This window comes from Cheilinus undulatus, linkage group 2 (assembly GCF_018320785.1).
Source record: "Cheilinus undulatus linkage group 2, ASM1832078v1, whole genome shotgun sequence".
NCBI lineage: Eukaryota > Metazoa > Chordata > Actinopteri > Labriformes > Labridae > Cheilinus > Cheilinus undulatus.
Genome location: NC_054866.1, coordinates 57358431 through 57376969, shown reverse-complemented (window position 1 = coordinate 57376969; position 18539 = coordinate 57358431). Strand labels below are relative to the sequence as shown.

General features: G+C 36.5%; 1 protein-coding gene across 3 annotated transcripts in view; it reads right to left on the bottom strand.

Moving 5' to 3' along the window:
- The window catches only part of gramd1bb (GRAM domain containing 1Bb), a 134062-nt gene extending 117298 nt beyond the window's left edge, over positions 1 to 16764 (bottom strand). For all 3 annotated transcript variants that reach the window (XM_041805444.1, XM_041805453.1, XM_041805461.1), the window contains exon 1: positions 16725 to 16764. In XM_041805444.1, coding sequence (XP_041661378.1) covers positions 16725 to 16750 — 26 coding nt within the window. In that variant the 5' untranslated portion in view covers positions 16751 to 16764. The remainder of the gene's footprint in view (positions 1 to 16724) is intronic.
- Positions 16765 to 18539: the final 1775 nt, after the last annotated feature.

The following is an 18539-nucleotide window of genomic DNA, read 5'->3' as shown; positions in this document are numbered from 1 at the left end:
CGTTTGGAGTCAGGTCAACTACAGCAGGGGTTCTCAACCTTTTCAGCCCACGACCCCCAGAAAAGGCGCCAGAGACCGGGGACCCCCACTGGACCTGAAGGTGGTTGAACGCAGCCATGCACAGTTAAAGACAGTCATGTGTAAGGCCGCTCATAAGGGGGGAGTTTCTGGGGCCCATGTTAAAGTTAAGCTGTGATATCCAGACATTTAAACTGCATAATAAACATGTTATCAAAGCAACAAATACCCCAAACATCTTTTCTTATCCATACAGCCTTCTTAATAATGGAATCACATTTTCCTATAAAACTGGATTAAAGTGGGTTAAAAATGCTAAAATGGGTTAAAAAATGGCCAAAATTGGTGGAAAAAATGGTGAAATGGGATTTTAAAAGTAGCAGAAATGGGTTAGAAAGGGCAAAAATAAGTTAATAATGGCAATAATGGGTTAAAATGGCAAAAACAGGTGGAAAATTTGGTGAGATGGGATTTAAAATTGGAAAAAAAAAACTGGTCGGAACTGGCAAAAAAAAAAAAAAAAAAAAAAAACTGGTAAACTGAGGCGCAAGAATTGGAAGAAATGGGTTAAAATGGCAAAAATAGGTGTCAAGAGTGATATAAAGGGGCTAAAAGTTCTAATTATGGGTCAACAGAACAACGATAAGCAAAAACTGACAAAAAGTGTAAAGAATGTGTTAAAATGTGTTAAAATGTGTTAAAATGTGTTAAAATTGGTGGGAAAAAGTGATGAAAACTGGTAAAAATCAGGCCAAATTAGTGTAAAGTGGCAAAAGTGGGTAAAAATGGCAAAAATGTTCCAAATTGAGCAAAAAAATGATAAAAGTTGCCAATGATAGTGGCTAAAGTGGGTGGGGAAAATGGCAGGAATAGATATTTTCAGTATAAAAACCCCGTAACAGTCAGACACACTTTCCATCCCCCAAATGAGGAAACAGTTATTCAGGATGCTGCTAATGACATGTTTTTGTTTTAGATTGAACTCATTTCATGCATTTATTTTATTAAAATGGCTGAAACATACAGTTTGATATCATTTGAAAAATATTCTCCATTTTTTTAAGGCATCTGGCGACCCCCTCTCAGTGTCTCATGACCCCCAAGGGGGTCCCGACCCCAACGTTGAGAACCACTGAACTACAGGATGAGCCAGGATGTCCAGCGTGCCATGAGTAAAAAAACAAAGATCTAAAACTGTGCTCAGTTTCTTATCTCACTATGAACAGACGGTTTTCCTTCTCTTCAAAAAACAAAACAAGACAAAAACAGAATAAAGAGCTCAACATCAGGAGGAAGCTGGATCTTCAGTTCACTCTTAAATGTCCCGTCTCCACTGTGAATGCGTGATCTTATTATCTAGTGGCATCAGAGTAGAGCTGGACGGGTAGAAGAGCGCCGCAGAGCATTAGTGTTTTAATGAATACGACTATAAAATCATAGTTTTATATGTATTATGATTATATGACAGTGCTGGGTAAAACTTGGACAAGCTGTTGGTAACGCCCCTCCCACTCTGATTTCTGCCGCCGCGTGTATATGGGCGTGGCCGTTTCCATTTCGTAATCACAAACACTCGCTCTGACTCTGGCCTCGCCTCCAAGTGACCTGACTCAGGAGGATCCTTCCTACAGAGGACGGATCCAGGAGTCCTTTAGCTCAGGACGGTTCTTCAGCCTAAATTCAGATGCATCAGTTGTGTAATATCAGCGACCCTGAGCCTCTCAAACACACAACGCCACGACAAGGGGAGCTCAGGTTCAGCTGATCTCTCTACACCACTGATCATCAACTGGCGGCCCGGGGGCCACATCAGGCCCCCCAAAGCTTCCTGTCCGGCCCCCAGAAGGTCATGTCTGCAGCTGTTAAATCAATCCCACAAACAATTCATATTAAAATAACTTTAGAATGATTTGATCTGTTTTACTGAAATTCACTGTCATAGTCAGTAGATATTTATAAAAGGGTTAAGGTTGGCAGAAGTGCTGCAAAAATGAGCAGATAAAATGGTGAAAGGGTTAGAGAGCAGCACAATAGGTGATACGTGGTGAAATGGGTTATGAAGTGGCAAAAATGGACAAAAATCGGCAGAAAAAGGGGTGAAAAGAGGTAAAAATGTGGCAAAAATGACAAAATTGGTAAAAGAGAAAAAAGGGGCAAAGAATATCAAAAATTGGTTTAAAAATGGCAAAAAATAGTGCAACAAAAGTAAAGAAAAGGGGTTAAAAAGTTGCAAAATGGATAAAAGAGTGGAACAAAGGGGATACAACATGCAGGAAAAGTGGTTTAAAAGGGTTAAAGAATGGCAAAAATGTGTTATAGAGGCAAAAAGTTGCAAAAATGTGTTAAAAGTGGTAAAAATTGGTTTTAAAGTTGCAAAAATTGTTGAAAATAATGTAACAAAAAGGGGTTCAAAAGTGGCAAAAATAGAAGAAAAGTGGCAACAGTGGATAAAATTGGCACAAAGGGGATAAAACATTCAGGAAAATTGGATTCAAAAGAGGTTAAAATCCTGTAAAAATGTGGTTAAAGAGGCATAAAGGGGTTAAAGTGTCAAACATGAGTTAATACTAGTACTAAATCAGAGTTGTGGAGGGCCCATTCTCTGGGACTTTCAGGGGTCCAGCTCTGTGGTCAGGCTCCTTGTGTCCTGCTGCATCATAGAGAACAGGGACAGATCTCACTGGTCATTCCTAAAATGTCCTGCATTTTAAAGAAAATACAAATACTACTACAATAATATTCAATCAGACCAAAGTATTGATTTGATTTGTGTGCGTTTGAAAGTCCAGCCCCCAGGGTTTCTGTTGGGACTAAATCTGGGCCCTGTGCGAATGCTCCTGATGACCCCTGGTCCAGACCAAGTCCATAATGTATCCAGTATTAAAGACTTTAGCTGCGATGCTGAATGGCTCTTACTGGAAGGCTCAGTCAAAAGGCTTCTTTGATTTCTATCATTATATTTGTTGATTGTAGAAAACTTTGAACTATCCTTCAGTCACTTTAATTCCATGTCAGAGCAACCCTCCATCGCCACGTCTTTCACGCCAAAGTTGACGTTCACTCAGTTCTATTAAAAAACCCTGAAGGCCTGAAGACAGAGCGAGGACGGCGTCTTTACATAGAGGAGGGTCATGATGAGGGATTGGCTGGGCTGGAAATGAAGTATCGACGGACCCCTCCCTGCCGATCCCTGCATCAGTCATTCAGGGCTGTTGCCATGGAGACGGCCCTGCCATCACTGAAGCTGAGAGCTGAGAGCGGTCCGGCCGCTGCTTCAAGGCCACTTTCAGACCTCGCCTTCTCTTTTCAGTTAGACACACTGACAGGGTTAGCACAATGCTAAGAGCCAAAGAAACACACACACACACACACACACACACACACACACACACGCTGGTTTCAACCGCTCCCATGCCATGACCCCCCCCCGACTCAAGGATGACACTTTAACTGTTTTAGGCTTTAAAACCCACACCATCCTTAGTGACGAGGCAAAAATCACCTCAGCCATCAAAGACAGGCTGCCTGTTCAACATGGACCCTCACTGTGGAGAAACCAGGACAGCATCTAGACCAGGGGCGTCAAACTCAGTCCCAGCGGGGCCAGAGTCTGGATTGAGATCTGACCTGAGGACTGACCAGGGTCAACATTTAACCAAAAACTGTCAACCTCGTTTTCACTGGTGATGAATTATGGGAAGTAAAAAACGATGATGATAAAGGATTTTCAGATTTTAAATAGTCAAAATGATCCGTTTAAAGGCTAAAAATCTGAAAAAAGGCAAACTTATTAGTTCAAAAGGTCAAAACACAAAATTAAAAGAAAAAAAAGAATAGAAAAAAACAATAAATGAGGCAGAAATATGAGACAGAAAGTCAAAATCATGAATCTAAAATAACAAAATATGAGACAAATTTCACAGCTGTGAATTTAAAAGGTGAAATATGAGAATATGAAATAAAAGTTGTGAGTTTTAAAGTTCAAAATATGAGATACAATAAAAATCACGAGTTTTTTAGAGGCAAAAAGTGAGGTAGAATTTAAAATCATGAATTTAAAGACTAAAAATGAGATAAAATTGAGAATCATGAGTTTAAAAGGTCAATATACGAGGTAAAAATGATCGTAAATTTAAAATGTAAAATATGAGATTAGGTAAAAAAAAATTGTGAGTTGAAAAGGACAAAAGATGACGGGAAATAAGTTATCATCATGTCTTAAAAGGTCACAGTATCAGATAAAAGGCCAGAATATGAAATAAAAATGTGAAATCTTAACTATAAGATGCAAAATTGAAAATTGTAAATGAAAACACAAATTATTATTTTAATATTATTTTTACTCTTGACTCTGAAGGATATTTTTAAACATCAAGGTTTGGTTTATATTTCTACACTGCAGTAAAACCTGCAGACCTCATCCTGGTGGGCCAGTTAGAGTTTAAATGTGATATGATCTTGCGGACCGGCTATAATTGAACCACAGGCCGGATTTGGCCCCCAGGCCTTGAGTTTGAAACCCCTGATCTAAAGGTTAAATGCAGAGAGGGAGGCTGTCTTTAAACGTCCTCAGATTAGCTGCGTATTAGTCTCCAGGCACCTTCAAACACTCTGAAGATGGTTTCATATTTAGCTGTGAAAGCACAGACTGTACCATCACAGAGAGGGAGAACACCTCTACTGTTAGCAGCTAGGGCGCATTTTTGCTCAACATTAAATACGAATCCGGATACAGACGGAGCCTTCTGTCTGTGCTCCGCGTTCATTTCATCCGTATTTCTGCACGTTTCCATAAAGCTTACGGATACGGGCCAAACGGAGCAGTACCACCAGAAACTGTGGGGGCAGTGTTGCTGTCACTACCCGATACGTAGCTCTAGTGAGACACGAAGAAGAAATAACAACGGTGGAACTTTTTGAGGAGAAGTTGTGCGAGTTGGTTAGAAATGCTGCCTCCGTTTCTGTCTTTTATGCAGAGGTACATCATCAGTACCTCCTCCACAGTCGCCATGTTTGTTTTTGAGTTTGTTGTTGTCATAAACTTCTAACTCTGGGCTGCCCCCTGGTGGATGTATTGGTTAACATCCACGCCAACGTAAAGGACGCATGGAAGTATGTGAGCAGTGGCGGTAACATGGTTTGAAAAGGACGTATACATTTATACGTAAAGGGAGTAGAAATGGGCCTTTAGTCTTCAGAATAATCCACCTCTAATTTTAGCCTCCATTCAAAGATGAGCCACCTTTACAGTTTTGGTCTCATTTCAGTCAAGGGAATAACATTTTAATTTTAGGGCTGAACGATTTGAGAAAAAACTATAATTGCGATTTTTTTCCCACAATGTTGCAATTATTTTCAGGTTCCTCGTCTTATGCAACAAACATGAGCAATAAATAATTTTATTTATATTATAAACAACCAAATATTATATAAATTAAACTGGGGATGAAAGATTTGTAGCAAATATCTAGGGGGGTGCTGAGTAAGCATCCACACATTGTCATCCTGTTCTTTATTTTTCTTTTTATTCTTCGTACGTTTCTTAGCGGGTATCTCCTCTCTCACACTTTGAGCCATACTCATCATTCAAATATCATTCTATTCAGCTCTTTTAGGACATGATGGCTATGACTTTTCTCATTTATAACTTCTATCGAATTTAAAAATATTTAACTTTTTCTGCCAATTTTTCCCATTCAAATGAATGGGGCTTTTCTAAAAATGTGCACTTTCTTCAACTGCTCATAACTTTGGCACTCCTTGGGCTATTTTCACTATTCTATTATCATACTCTTCAGCTTCTTGTGCTCTTTTCAGCTATTTAGAAGACTTTTTTTTAAATACTATTTATACTTTTTTAACTATTTTGCTTTTTCTAAAATTAAAATAACATTTATTCAGATGGGCCAGCTCTTTGAATCCTCTAAAACTCCTTTAATTTCTAAGGCTTATAACTTCAGCTCACTTCCGCATACAGACTTAATTTCTGCTTTAAAACGTAGACAAACTCTTCAGCTATTTAGGAGTGATTCACATTATTGGCATCTATTACAGATTTCTGATAATCACTAATCAAACTTTATGAAGATTTTGGTTCTCTGAAACTTTTACAATGGGTGTGTATTGGAGAGCTTAGTGATGACATCACCGCTAGAGTGGACCAGAGCTCAGGATTCCAAAGGAAAACTTCCCGCACAAACTAGTCTCCTGAAAACAACATTGGCTCCAGACGAATCATTTTAACAGCAAAACATAGCCACACATCTCCACTCACTAACAAAAAATATTTGAGGTCAAAAAGATCAACAGTTTTGGCACAGTGGGCCTCAAAGCGTGACTGACATCCCTCCAGCTGTCCACCTGCATTAATATTAATTTTCCTCCTAAGGTTCTCAGTGGGGGCTTTCAGAATCAGTTTTTTTTAACTCAATCTTGAACCATGATTTTTCTCTTCCCACACAAAAAATATACTGTATCACCACGTTCAGCGATTTCTGCTGATTCTCACAACACCTTAGGTTTTCTGCTTGGTTTTACAAGGACATCATAAATTGACGTTTGAGTGCATGTTCTGAGCTCTCAACCCTGTTTTCTGAGCCCACTTTAAAGGGACAGTGTGTAGAATTTGGCATTTTAGCGACATCTAGCGTTCAGATTTTAGAATGAGCCGATCTGTTACCAAAACGTCACATCACTAGGCGACGAGAGCCTGTGAAGACCAAAAAGGATCGTGAGCCGGACATCATTTACAGCAGTGACGAGGTGAGGGTTTATTCATTCCTTTTTGTAACCATTATTTTTATAGATTATAGGTCAGTCTTCTTCTCCACCTGCCTTCCAGGTAGCTTTCAGGAACGGCGGGCAGGTTCGTATTTAAAAATTGCGTTTCGCTCTTTCTGTCCCCAAAACGTTGCCGTAGACAACATGGTGGTTCAATATGGCAGCCTCCGTGGGGGCGACCTGCGGTAATGTAAATTTACAAAGCTTTTTTCTAATTTTGTAAAAAGAAAATGAAAGTTTAAAGGAGATGATTGTGCACTGATTTTAACATACTTCACATAGATATATGAACATTATATCCCATGTACACCGATTCTGTTTGGCGAAATGCAGCCAAATTCTACACATTGTACCTTTAACTGAAACTAACAGGTGTGACTAATTAGCTTTGATCTCAGCTGTGATGTCATACAGGCATTCGTTACCATAGCAACCTAGGAGTCCTACACACACATACAAACACAAAGTCACACTTTAACATTCTCCATAACTATAACATACATGTGACTTTAATGGAGCCAATGGAGCCAATGGAGCCTTTTTCACATTTAACAATGTGCTTATCTGTAATTCTTTACATTTTCCACAATCAGCCACTGTGCTCTTCAGCTTTGATGCTATTCATAGCTATTTATGTGCTATTTTCAGCTATTTTCTTACTATTTTGAACTATTTTTATGCTTTATGCAATTTTTTTGCTTTTAATAGGCTACTATCAGCTATTTTTATGGTATTTTTAGCTATTTTAGGCTTTTTCAGCTATGTTAGGCTATTGTTACAGCCACAGCCTCATCCCCCCCCGGTGCAACTAATTTTATTTGTGAAGTGTTTGTGTGTGTGAGAGTGGTGCTGCTGATTGGGCTCCTCCAGGTTGATTCCTGACACCTGTGCTGCTGCTAAGGTGATCAATGAACAGCTGCAGCAAAACCAATCAACCAATGAGAAGAGAGCACCAATCAGCCCTTCCCTTATAAAAGCCTGGCCATCCTTCAGTCTTCAGTCCTTAGTTTTGAGCTCGCCACTGTGCCTCTTTGTGTTTGATTTGTTTAGTGTTTTGAACTTCTGTTAAGATTCTGTTTGAGGCGCTCGTTTGATGCACTGGGCCAGGTTGTAGTTTAGTTAGGCACACACTCACATGTAGGTTTTGTTATTCGTTTAGTCACACTAGGTTTAGGGGTGCTGTTCTTTTGTTATTAGATTTGGTTAGTTAGTGTAGTTAGGAGTTATGTTCAGTTTGTATCACCAGTTAGTTTTAAAACACTAGTTAGACACTGTTTTATTTGGTTATAAGTTGAGCAGCACTCGTCGGTCCTTTCATTTTGCCTCACTTTTGTTAAGCACAATTTTACTTTTGTAATAAATACCTTTAATTTACCAACTACATCTGGTTTTATGCTACTTCCTTTACCCACAACGAGCTGGTTGTAACAGCTATTTTCAGCTATTTTAGGCTTTTTTCAGCTATGTTAGGCTATTTTCAGCTATTTTAGACTTTTTTCAGCTGTTATGCTATTTTCAGCTATTTTAGGCATTTTTCAGCTATGTTAGGCTATTTTCAGCTATTTTAGTCTTTTTCAGCTATTTTCAGCTATTTTAGGCTTTTTCCAACTATTGTTATGCTATTTTCAGCTATTTTAGGCTTTTTTTCAGCTATTGTTATACTATTCTCAGCTATTTTAGTCTTTTTCAGCTATGTTATGCTATTTTTAGCTATTTTAGGCTTTTTTTCCAGCTATGTTAGGCTATTATTAACTATTTTATGATTTTTTTCAGCTATTTTTATGTGATTTTCAACTATTTCAGGCTTTTTCAGCTATGTTACGCTATTTTCAGCTAATTTAGGCTTTTATCAGCTATCTTTATGCTATTTTCAGCTATTTTAGGCTTTTTACAACTATTGTTATGCTATTTTCAGCTATTTTTGACTTTTTTCAGCTATGTTATGCTATTTTCAGCTATTTCAGGCTTTATTCAGATATGTTATGCTATTTTCAGCTATTTTAGGCTTTTTTTCAGCTATGTTATGCTATTTTCAGCTATTTTAGTTTTTCAGCTATTGTTATGCTATTTTCAGCTATTTTAGACTTTTTTCAGCTATCTGTATGCTATTTTCAGCTATTGTTGGGCTTTTTTTCAGCTATTTTTATACTATTTTCATCTATTTTAGGCTTTTTTCAGCTATGCTATGCTATTTTCAGCTATTTAGGCTTTTCTCAGCTATTTGTATACTATTTTCAGCCTTTTTTTGGGTTACTATCAGCTATTCTAATGCTATTTTCAGCTGTTTTTGTGCTTTGTGGCTTTTTACAGCAGTTTTTCCACAATTCAGCTTTCAGCATCCCCACACAATTTCAGCTGAAATTGCATTTCCATCTAGTTGTGATTTTTTGAAATTTATTTTTATTCGTATTCAACCTTTCTTTAACCAGGTTTGTCCCATTGAGATCAACAATCTCTTTTTTAAGGGAGTCCTGACCAAGAATGGCAGCAACACAAAGCTTCATCAAACACACTCAGACTCATCTAATACACACGACATGATAGAGACCCTATGCTGCTGGGATTGAAGTTACTCATGTCCGTGATCTCCTGGTGTAAAGTAGTAACAACATTAGGCACCATATTTGCAGCTAAAGCCTGTTTAATTCAGCAGTGTTGCTTGTCGCAATTTTGCAACTTTGGCGCTTAAAGGGTTAAATTAAATCATTTATCATTTGTGAGTCATTCCAGGTAGGCTGGGCTGATGTGTTTAATTAATGAATTTCTTCTACTTGTTATTTTAAAGGACCAGAGGAGTATAGTATAGTTTAGTTTAGTATAGTTTAGTTTAGGTTAGGTTAGGTTAGGTTAGGTTAGGTTTAATTTAGGTTAGGTTAGGTTAGGTTTAGTTTGGGTTAGCTTAGGTTTAGTTTAGGTTAGGTTAGGTTAGGTTAGGTTAGTTTAGTTTAGTTTAGGTTAGGTTAGTTTAGGTTAGGTTAGGTTAGGTTAGGTTAGGTTGGTTTGGTTGGGTTGGGTTGGTTTGGTTTGGTTTGGTTGGTTTGGTTTAGTTTAGTTTAGTTTAGGTCAGGTCAGGTTTAGTTTAGGTTAGGTTTAGTTTAGGTTGGGTTAGTTTAGTTTAGGTTAGGTTAGTTTAGTTTAGTATAGTTTAGTTTAGGTCAGGTCAGGTCAGGTTTATTTTAGGTTAGGTTAGGTCAGGTTAGTTTAGTTTAGTTTAGGTTAGGTTAGTTTAGGTTAGTTTAGGTTAGTTTAGTTTAGGTTAGGTAAGTTTAGGTTAGTTTAGGTTAGTTTAGGTAAGTTTAGGTTAGCTTAGGTTAGTTTAGGTTAGTTTCCAACTATTGTTTATGCTATTTAGCTATTTTAGGTTAGTTTAGCTATTGTTAGGTTACTATTCTTAGGTTTAGTTTAGTTAGTTAGTGAGGTATGTTATTTTTAGCTATTTTAGGCTTTTTTAGCTATGTTAGGCTATTAGGTTAGGTTTTATGATTTTTTAGGTTAGGTTTTTATGTGATTTTAGGTTATTAGGCTTTTTCAGTTAGGTTAGGCTATTTTCAGCTTAGTTTAGGCTTTAGGTTAGGTTATTAGTTTAGTATATTTTAGTATTTTAGGCTCAGGTCAGGTTTAGTTTAGGTTAGGTTAGGTCAGGTTAGTTTAGTTTAGTTTAGGTTAGGTAGGTGAGGTTAGCTTAGCTTAGCTTAGCTTAGTTTAGGTTAGGTTAGGTTAGTTTAGGTTAGGTTAGTTTAGTTTAGCTTTTAGTTTAGCTTATGTTAGCTATTTTCAGCTATTTTAGTTTTTCAGCTAGTTTAGTTTAGTTTTCAGCTATTTAGGTTTTTCAGCTATCTGTATGCTATTAGGTTAGGTTAGCTTAGGTTAGTTTAGTTTAGTTTAGTTTAGTTTAGTTTAGTTTAGTTTAGGCTTTAGTTAGGTTAGGTTAGGCTAAGTTTAGGTTAGTTTAGTTTAGTTTATTTAGTTTAGTTTGGTTTGGTTTTTTGGTTACTATCAGTTTAGTTCTAATGCTAGTTTAGTTTAGTTTGTGCTTTGTGGCTTTTTAAGGTTAGTTTTTAGGCTAATTAGGCTAGTTTAGTTTAGTTTAGTTTAGTTAGTTGGGTTGGGTTGTTGGTTTTTTGAAATTTATTAGGTTAGGTTAGGTTAGGTTAGGTTCAAGGTTGGTTTGGTTTAACCAGGTTTGTCCCATTTAGTTTAGTTTAGTTTTTTAGTTTAGTCCTGACCAGGTTAATGGCTAGTTTAGTTTAGCTTCATCAAACACAGTTTCAGACTCATCTAGTTTAGACATTTGGTTAGGTTAGGCCCTAGTTTGCTGGGATTAGTTTAGTTTAGTTTAGTTTAGTTTAGTTTAACAACATTTAGTTTAGTTTAGTTTAGGTTAGGTTAGTTTAATTTAGCAGTGTTGCTTAGTGAGGTTAGGTTAGGCTAGGTTAGGCTTGTTTAGTTTAGTTTAGTTTAGTTTAGTTAGTTTAGTTTAGTTTAGTTTAGTTTAGTTTAGTTTAGTTTAGTTTAGTTTAGTTTGGTTAGGTTAGGTTAGGTTAGGTTAGAGTAGTTTAGTTTAGTTTAGTTTAGTTAGTTTAGTTTAGTTTAGTTTAGTTTAGTTTAGTTTAGGTCAGGTCAGGTCAGGTTTAGTTTAGGTTAGGTTTAGTTTAGGTTGGGTTAGTTTAGTTTAGGTTAGGTTAGTTTAGTTTAGTATAGTATAGTTTAGTTTAGTATAGTATAGTTTAGTTTAGTATAGTTTAGTTTAGGTCAGGTCAGGTCAGGTTTAGTTTAGGTTAGGTTAGGTCAGGTTAGTTTAGTTTAGGTTAGGTTAGTTTAGGTTAGTTTAGGTTAGTTTAGTTTAGGTTAGGTTAGTTTAGGTTAGTTTAGGTAAGTTTAGGTTAGTTTAGGTTAGTTTAGGTTAGTTTAGTTTAGTTTAGGTTAGTTTAGGTAAGTTTAGGTTAGTTTAGTTTAGTTTAGTTTAGTTTAGGTTAGTTTAGTTTAGTTTAGTTTAGTTTAGTTTAGTTTAGGTTAGTTTAGGTTAGTTTAGTTTAGTTTAGTTTAGGTAAGTTTAGGTTAGTTTAGTCTAGGTTAGTTTAGGCTAGGCTAGGCTAGGCTAGTTTAGTTTAGTTAAGTTTAGTATAGTTTAGTTTAGGTTAGGTTAGGTTAGGTTAGGTTAGGTTAGGTTTAATTTAGGTTAGGTTAGGTTAGGTTTAGTTTGGGTTAGCTTAGGTTTAGTTTAGGTTAGGTTAGGTTAGGTTAGGTTAGTTTAGTTTAGTTTAGGTTAGGTTAGTTTAGGTTAGGTTAGGTTAGGTTAGGTTAGGTTGGTTTGGTTGGGTTGGGTTGGTTTGGTTTGGTTGGTTTGGTTTAGTTTAGTTTAGTTTAGGTCAGGTCAGGTTTAGTTTAGGTTAGGTTTAGTTTAGGTTGGGTTAGTTTAGTTTAGGTTAGGTTAGTTTAGTTTAGTATAGTTTAGTTTAGGTCAGGTCAGGTCAGGTTTATTTTAGGTTAGGTTAGGTCAGGTTAGTTTAGTTTAGTTTAGGTTAGGTTAGTTTAGGTTAGTTTAGTTTAGGTTAGGTAAGTTTAGGTTAGTTTAGGTTAGTTTAGGTAAGTTTAGGTTAGCTTAGGTTAGTTTAGGTTAGTTTAGTTTAGTTTAGTTTAGTTAAGTTTAGGTTAGTTTAGCTTAGGTTAGGTTAGGTTAGGTTAGGTTTAGTTTAGGTTAGGTTAGGTGAGGTGAGGTTAGGTTAGGTTAGGTTAGGTTAGGTTTAGTTTAGGTTAGGTTAGGTTAGGTTAGGTTAGGTTAGGTTAGGTTAGTTTAGGTTAGGTTAGGTTAGGTAAGGTTAGTTTAGTTTAGGTTAGGTTAGGTTAGTTTAGTATATTTTAGTTTAGTGTAGGTCAGGTCAGGTTTAGTTTAGGTTAGGTTAGGTCAGGTTAGTTTAGTTTAGTTTAGGTTAGGGTAGGTGAGGTTAGCTTAGCTTAGCTTAGCTTAGTTTAGGTTAGGTTAGGTTAGTTTAGGTTAGGTTAGTTTAGTTTAGTTTAGTTTAGGTTAGGTTAGGTTAGGTTAGGTAAGTTTAGTTTAGTTTAGTTTAGTTTAGTTAGTTTAGGTTGGGTTAGCTTAGTTTAGGTTAGGTTAGGTTAGCTTAGGTTAGTTTAGTTTAGTTTAGTTTAGTTTAGTTTAGTTTAGTTAGGTTAGGTTAGGTAAGTTTAGGTTAGTTTAGTTTAGTTTAGTTTAGTTTAGTTTGGTTTGGTTTGGTTTGGTTAGGTTAGTTTAGTTTAGTTAGTTTAGTTTAGTTTAGTTAGGTTAGGTAAGGTTAGGTTAGGCTAGGTTAGGCTAGTTTAGTTTAGTTTAGTTTAGTTAGTTGGGTTGGGTTGGGTTGGTTTGGTTTGGTTTGGTTATGTTAGGTTAGGTTAGGTTAGGTTAGGTTAGGTTAGGTTGGTTTGGTTTGGTTTGGTGGTTTAGTTTAGTTTAGTTTAGTTTAGTTTAGTTTAGTTTAGTCTAGGTTAGGCTAGTTTAGTTTAGTTTAGTTTAGTTTAGTTTAGTTTAGTTTAGTTTGGTTAGGTTAGGCTAGTTTAGTTTAGTTTAGTTTAGTTTAGTTTAGTTTAGTTTAGTTTAGTTTAGTTTAGGTTAGGTTAGTTTAGTTTAGTTTAGCTTAGTGAGGTTAGGTTAGGCTAGGTTAGGCTTGTTTAGTTTAGTTTAGTTTAGTTTAGTTAGTTTAGTTTAGTTTAGTTTAGTTTAGTTTAGTTTAGTTTAGTTTGGTTAGGTTAGGTTAGGTTAGGTTAGAGTAGTTTAGTTTAGTTTAGTTTAGTTAGTTTAGTTTAGTTTAGTTTAGTTCAGTTTAGTTTAGTTTAGTTTAGTTAGTTTAGTTTAGTTAGTTTAGTTTAGTTTAGTTAGTTTAGTTTAGTTTAGTTTAGTTTAGTTTAGTTTAGGTTAGGTTAGTTTAGTTTAGTTTAGCTTAGTGAGGTTAGGTTAGGCTAGGTTAGGCTTGTTTAGTTTAGTTTAGTTTAGTTTAGTTTAGTTTAGTTTAGTTTAGGTCAGGTCAGGTTTAGTTTAGGTTAGGTTTAGTTTAGTTTAGTTTAGTTTAGTTTAGTTTAGTTAGTTTAGTTTAGTTTAGTTTAGTTTAGTTTAGTTTGGTTAGGTTAGGTTAGGTTAGGTTAGGTTAGGCTAGTTTAGTTTAGTTTAGTTTAGCTAGTTTAGTTAGTTTAGTTTAGTTTAGTTTAGTTTAGTTTAGTTTAGTTCAGTTTAGTTTAGTTAGTTTAGTTTAGTTAGTTTAGTTTAGTTTAGTTTAGTTAAGTTTAGTTTAGTTTAGTTTAGTTAGGTTAGGTTAGGTTAGGTTAGGTTAGGTTAGGCTAGTTTAGTTTAGTTTAGTTTAGTTTAGTTAGTTTAGTTTAGTTTAGTTAGTTTAGTTAGTTTAGTTTAGTTTAGTTTAGTTAGTTTAGTTTAGTTTAGTTTAGTTTAGTTTAGTTTAGTTTAGTTTAGTTTGGTTTAGTTTAGTTTAGTTTAGTTTAGTTTAGTTCAGTTTAGTTTAGTTAGTTTAGTTTAGTTTAGTTTAGTTTAGTTTAATTTAGTTTAGTTTAGTTAAGTTTAGTTTAGTTAGGTTAGGTTAGGTTAGGCTAGTTTAGTTTAGTTTAGTTTAGTTAGTTTAGTTTAGTTTAGTTTAGTTTAGTTTAGTTTAGTTTAGTTAGTTTAGTTTAGTTTAGTTTAGTTTAGTTAGTTCAGTTCAGTTTAGTTTAGTTTAGTTTAGTTTAGTTAGTTTAGTTTAGTTTAGTTTAGTCTAGTTTAGTTAGTTTAGTTTAGTTTAGTTTAGTTTAGTTTAGTTTAGTTTGGTTAGGTTAGGTTAGGTTAGGCTAGTTTAGTTTAGTTTAGTTTAGTTTAGTTTAGTTTAGTTTGTTTAGGTTAGTTTAGTTTAGTTTAGTTTAGTTTAGTTTAGTTTGTTTAGGTTAGGTTAGGTTAGTTTAGTTTAGTTTAGTTTAGTTAGGTTAGGTTAGGTTAGGCTAGTTTAGTTTAGTTTAGTTTAGTTTAGTTTAGTTTAGTTTAGTTTAGTTAGTTTAGTTTAGTTAAGGTTAGTTTAGTGTAGTTTAGTTTAGTTTAGTTTAGTTTAGTTTAGTTTAGGTTAGGTTAGGTTAGGTTAGGTTAGGTTAGGTTAGTTTAGGTTAGTTTAGTTTAGTTTAGTTTAGTTTAGGTTAGGTTAGTTTAGTTTAGTTTAGTTTAGTTTAGTTTAGTTTAGTTTAGGTTAGGTTAGTTTAGTTTAGTTTAGTTTAGTTGGGTTGGGTTGGTTTGGTTTAGTTTAGTTTAGTTTAGTTAGGTTAGGTTACTTTAGTTTAGTTTAGGTTAGGTTAGGTTAGGTTAGTTTAGTTTAGTTTAGTTTAGGTTAGGTTAGTTTAGTTTAGTTTAGTTTAGGTTAGGTTACTTTAGTTTAGTTTAGGTTAGGTTAGTTTAGTTTAGTTTAGTTTAGTTTAGTTGGGTTGGGTTGGTTTGGTTTAGTTTAGTTTAGTTAGGTTAGGTTACTTTAGTTTAGTTTAGTTTAGGTTAGGTTAGTTTAGTTTAGTTTAGTTTAGGTTAGGTTAGGTTAGGTTAGTTTAGTTTAGTTTAGTTTAGTTTAGTTGGGTTGGGTTGGTTTGGTTTAGTTTAGTTTAGTTAGGTTAGGTTACTTTAGTTTAGTTTAGGTTAGGTTAGGTTAGGTTAGTTTAGTTTAGTTTAGTTTAGTTTAGTTTAGTTTAGTTTAGTTTAGTTTAGCTTAGCTTAGCTTAGCTTAGCTTAGCTTAGCTTAGCTTTGAGTCCATTAAAAAGTCCTGACATTTTAGTTTTCACTTTTGGTCACAACAGTTTATCTCTTAAAAAAAAAAAACAAAACAGAAATTCATCAGCAACACTAAAAATGAACTGAACACTCCCTGCGTACTCTCAGTAGCCCCCCTACCTTTCTGAAATAAACTGATATAAATACTAACACACACTGGATCACGGACCTTGGGGAGGAGGGTCATTGGTTTTATACTCTTATTAAAACTCAGCGCTACACATGGGTCTGTAGGTCCCTGACTGCCTGGGTAACTGAGAGAGTGACGGTCCTTTAGAGCCGCACAGACGTGTGTCTGACCATCTAACGGCGGTTCACGGAGCGTAGTGGAGCTCTGCTGACACCACGCTCTGAGGACCAAAGCAGAAGGTTGCTGTTAGCTCAGATGTAGCTGTAGGCAGTTTCCTCTGACCTGGACCACGGTTTCTTTTTAAAACAAGAGCAGAGAGCCACACTGAAAGCTCGTCCCCTGACCGGCCTTGGAATGAATTTTATTCACGAGGAGCTCCGCCATGAACCTACGGCAGCGGTAGCCTGTCAGCTCAAGCGTGGCACATGTGCAGGACGACGTTTTGGCTTGTTGCTCTGATTGGCCCAACAAAAAACAAACAGACATCTCTTTAGAGTTGAGTGAGTGCTTCTTCAGCGTTGTTTGACTTCCTGCATCACTGTCAGCTGTCCACTTCCTTCATAAGCTTGCCCTCTGTGCTTCAGTATTTCTGCAGCGTTAAGTGGTCATGTTTGCAGTAAACTGAATTATACATGCAGGATATTCACACATGGATGTTCTGTCACGCTGTTCATTGTTTAGCTGTTGCTCTACTCTATGGGGGTGGGAGACGGCTGTACTGCTTTAGCTCCTGCAGGCTAGCAGAAACCCTTGGAAGAGTATTTTAGACTTGATGCAACCCTCCCAGACTCTAACCCCTAGAGCCTGCACAAAGAACAATGCTGACAGCATTGAAGCGTATGACAGTGCAGCACTTTTGTTACTGTATCACACACAATGTGAAATCTGAGGACTAGAGGAGGCTGAGGGGAACTGGATGTGCCTGCAGGATCGCTACGTCAGAGCACCACTCTCTGCTACCCACAGAATTATCACTGCACGTGTGTGGAGTATTTTTGGCTTTTTGAGTCATTTCCTACCTTTGGGGTTTCCATATCAGTTTCATCCACTTCTTTTGCTTGGCCTATCAGTGAGGGTAGAGAAGAATCAATGAGATACTTTGGTAATGACCTCTTTTTCTTGACTTTTGTATGATGATGCAAACTAAATACATGAGTACTGTTGGCTGCTGCCATCTACCAGATAATTAATGACACCAATAATCTATCAGAGAAGAAGAACCTTTTATAAAGTTCTCTGTTTTTGGTCAGATTCCCTTAGAGCGGTGTCACTCAACTCTGCTCAACCAAAGAGCCGAACTGTTAATAAATACCTCTGCAAAAGCCGCAATCTAAGTGGTGAACAATGGCAAAAAGGGTTAAAGTGGCGATAAAAATGAGTTCAAGGTAGCAAAAAGGATCAGAAAGTGGCAAAAGAGAAAATTTGCATAAAAAATGGCAAAAAACTCGGTGAAAAGTGGCAAAAATGAGGAGAAAATGGCAAAAATCAAATAACAAAAATGGTCTAAAAAGGGACAAGCTCAGTGAAAATGTGTGAAAAATGACTAAAGTGGGAAAAAAGGCGGCAAAAGTGAGTAAAATTGGGAGAAAGTGGCAAAAAATGAGTGAAAAGTGACCCAAAAAGCAGCAAAAAAGTGAAAAAAAAAATGTATTTAAAGGCAAAAGGCAGCTTAAATAGATGAAAAACAGCTTAACTTGTTTTAAAGCTGCAAAGAAATGAAAATATGGTGCAAAATTGCAAAAAAAAGGACAATGGCAACACACAGAAAAATATGGTTGAGAATAAAGCCAGCTGTAGAAGTGTGGGAAACAGACTGGTCAATGTGACTTGCAGTGGATTATTTCTGAGGTCAAAGGTTGCCTTTTAAGGTTTTCTGGGGGAATAATATTTCAAATGAAGATGTAAAAGTCATGAAAGAGCCTCATGCGGCTCCAGAGCCTGGCGTAGAGTAACTGTGCCTCAGAGAAACATGGCTGACACTTCCCGCCATCGGGGTTTATTTATGAATGATTAGCATCCCCAGCCCTCATGTAGTGTAAATACATTTGGCAGTTGAGGAACTCTAAAACAAATATTAGTCTGAGCCTAACGTGTCAGACAAGATTACATCAACAGGTTTGTGTATCTGACAACAAAGAACCGGGTGATTGGACGTGCAGAGTTCAGTCCCAGAGCTCCCACCTGGTCCATGAACCACGGCTACCACGGCTACCACGGCTACCACGGCTACCACGGCTACCACGGCCACTCAACTGTCCTCCATCTTTTTAATGCATTTATTTCCTGTTGGGGCACCAGATCATACATCTGCCTCTCCAGTCACAGCGATCTCCTCCCACTCCTTCACCGACCGAGCTTCCTCACACCTACTGAGATGTTTATCAGTGAGATCAACTTAAAGATCTTTTTACCTGAGCTATCAACGTTTAAGCTAAATATGCAAGCATTAACATTTGCTGTATGTGCTGCACGCTGCAATATTAACTCTAAAGCTAGCCGGTGGATAAAAGTACCCAGGAGGCTGTGTTTTCATGAAAATGCACAGGAACAGAGAAAACTGCTCCAGTCAGGACAGAAATCAGTGACCACAGAGATAACCCAAGGAATACCACATAAATGTGAGACAGCGTGATGAATGTCCCCATTACAGCACGAACAGACTGGATATTCTGACCACCGGTGATCTGGAAAAGGAGGAGGAGGCTAACTCTGAAGGCCCATGAGTCCAAGCTCTGCAGCGTTCAGCACAGACTACACCTTTAACACAACCGTTCCAACATGACCCAGGGCTCTACACCTAAAATGAATTACTGCATTTAATGCACCAAGTTGCA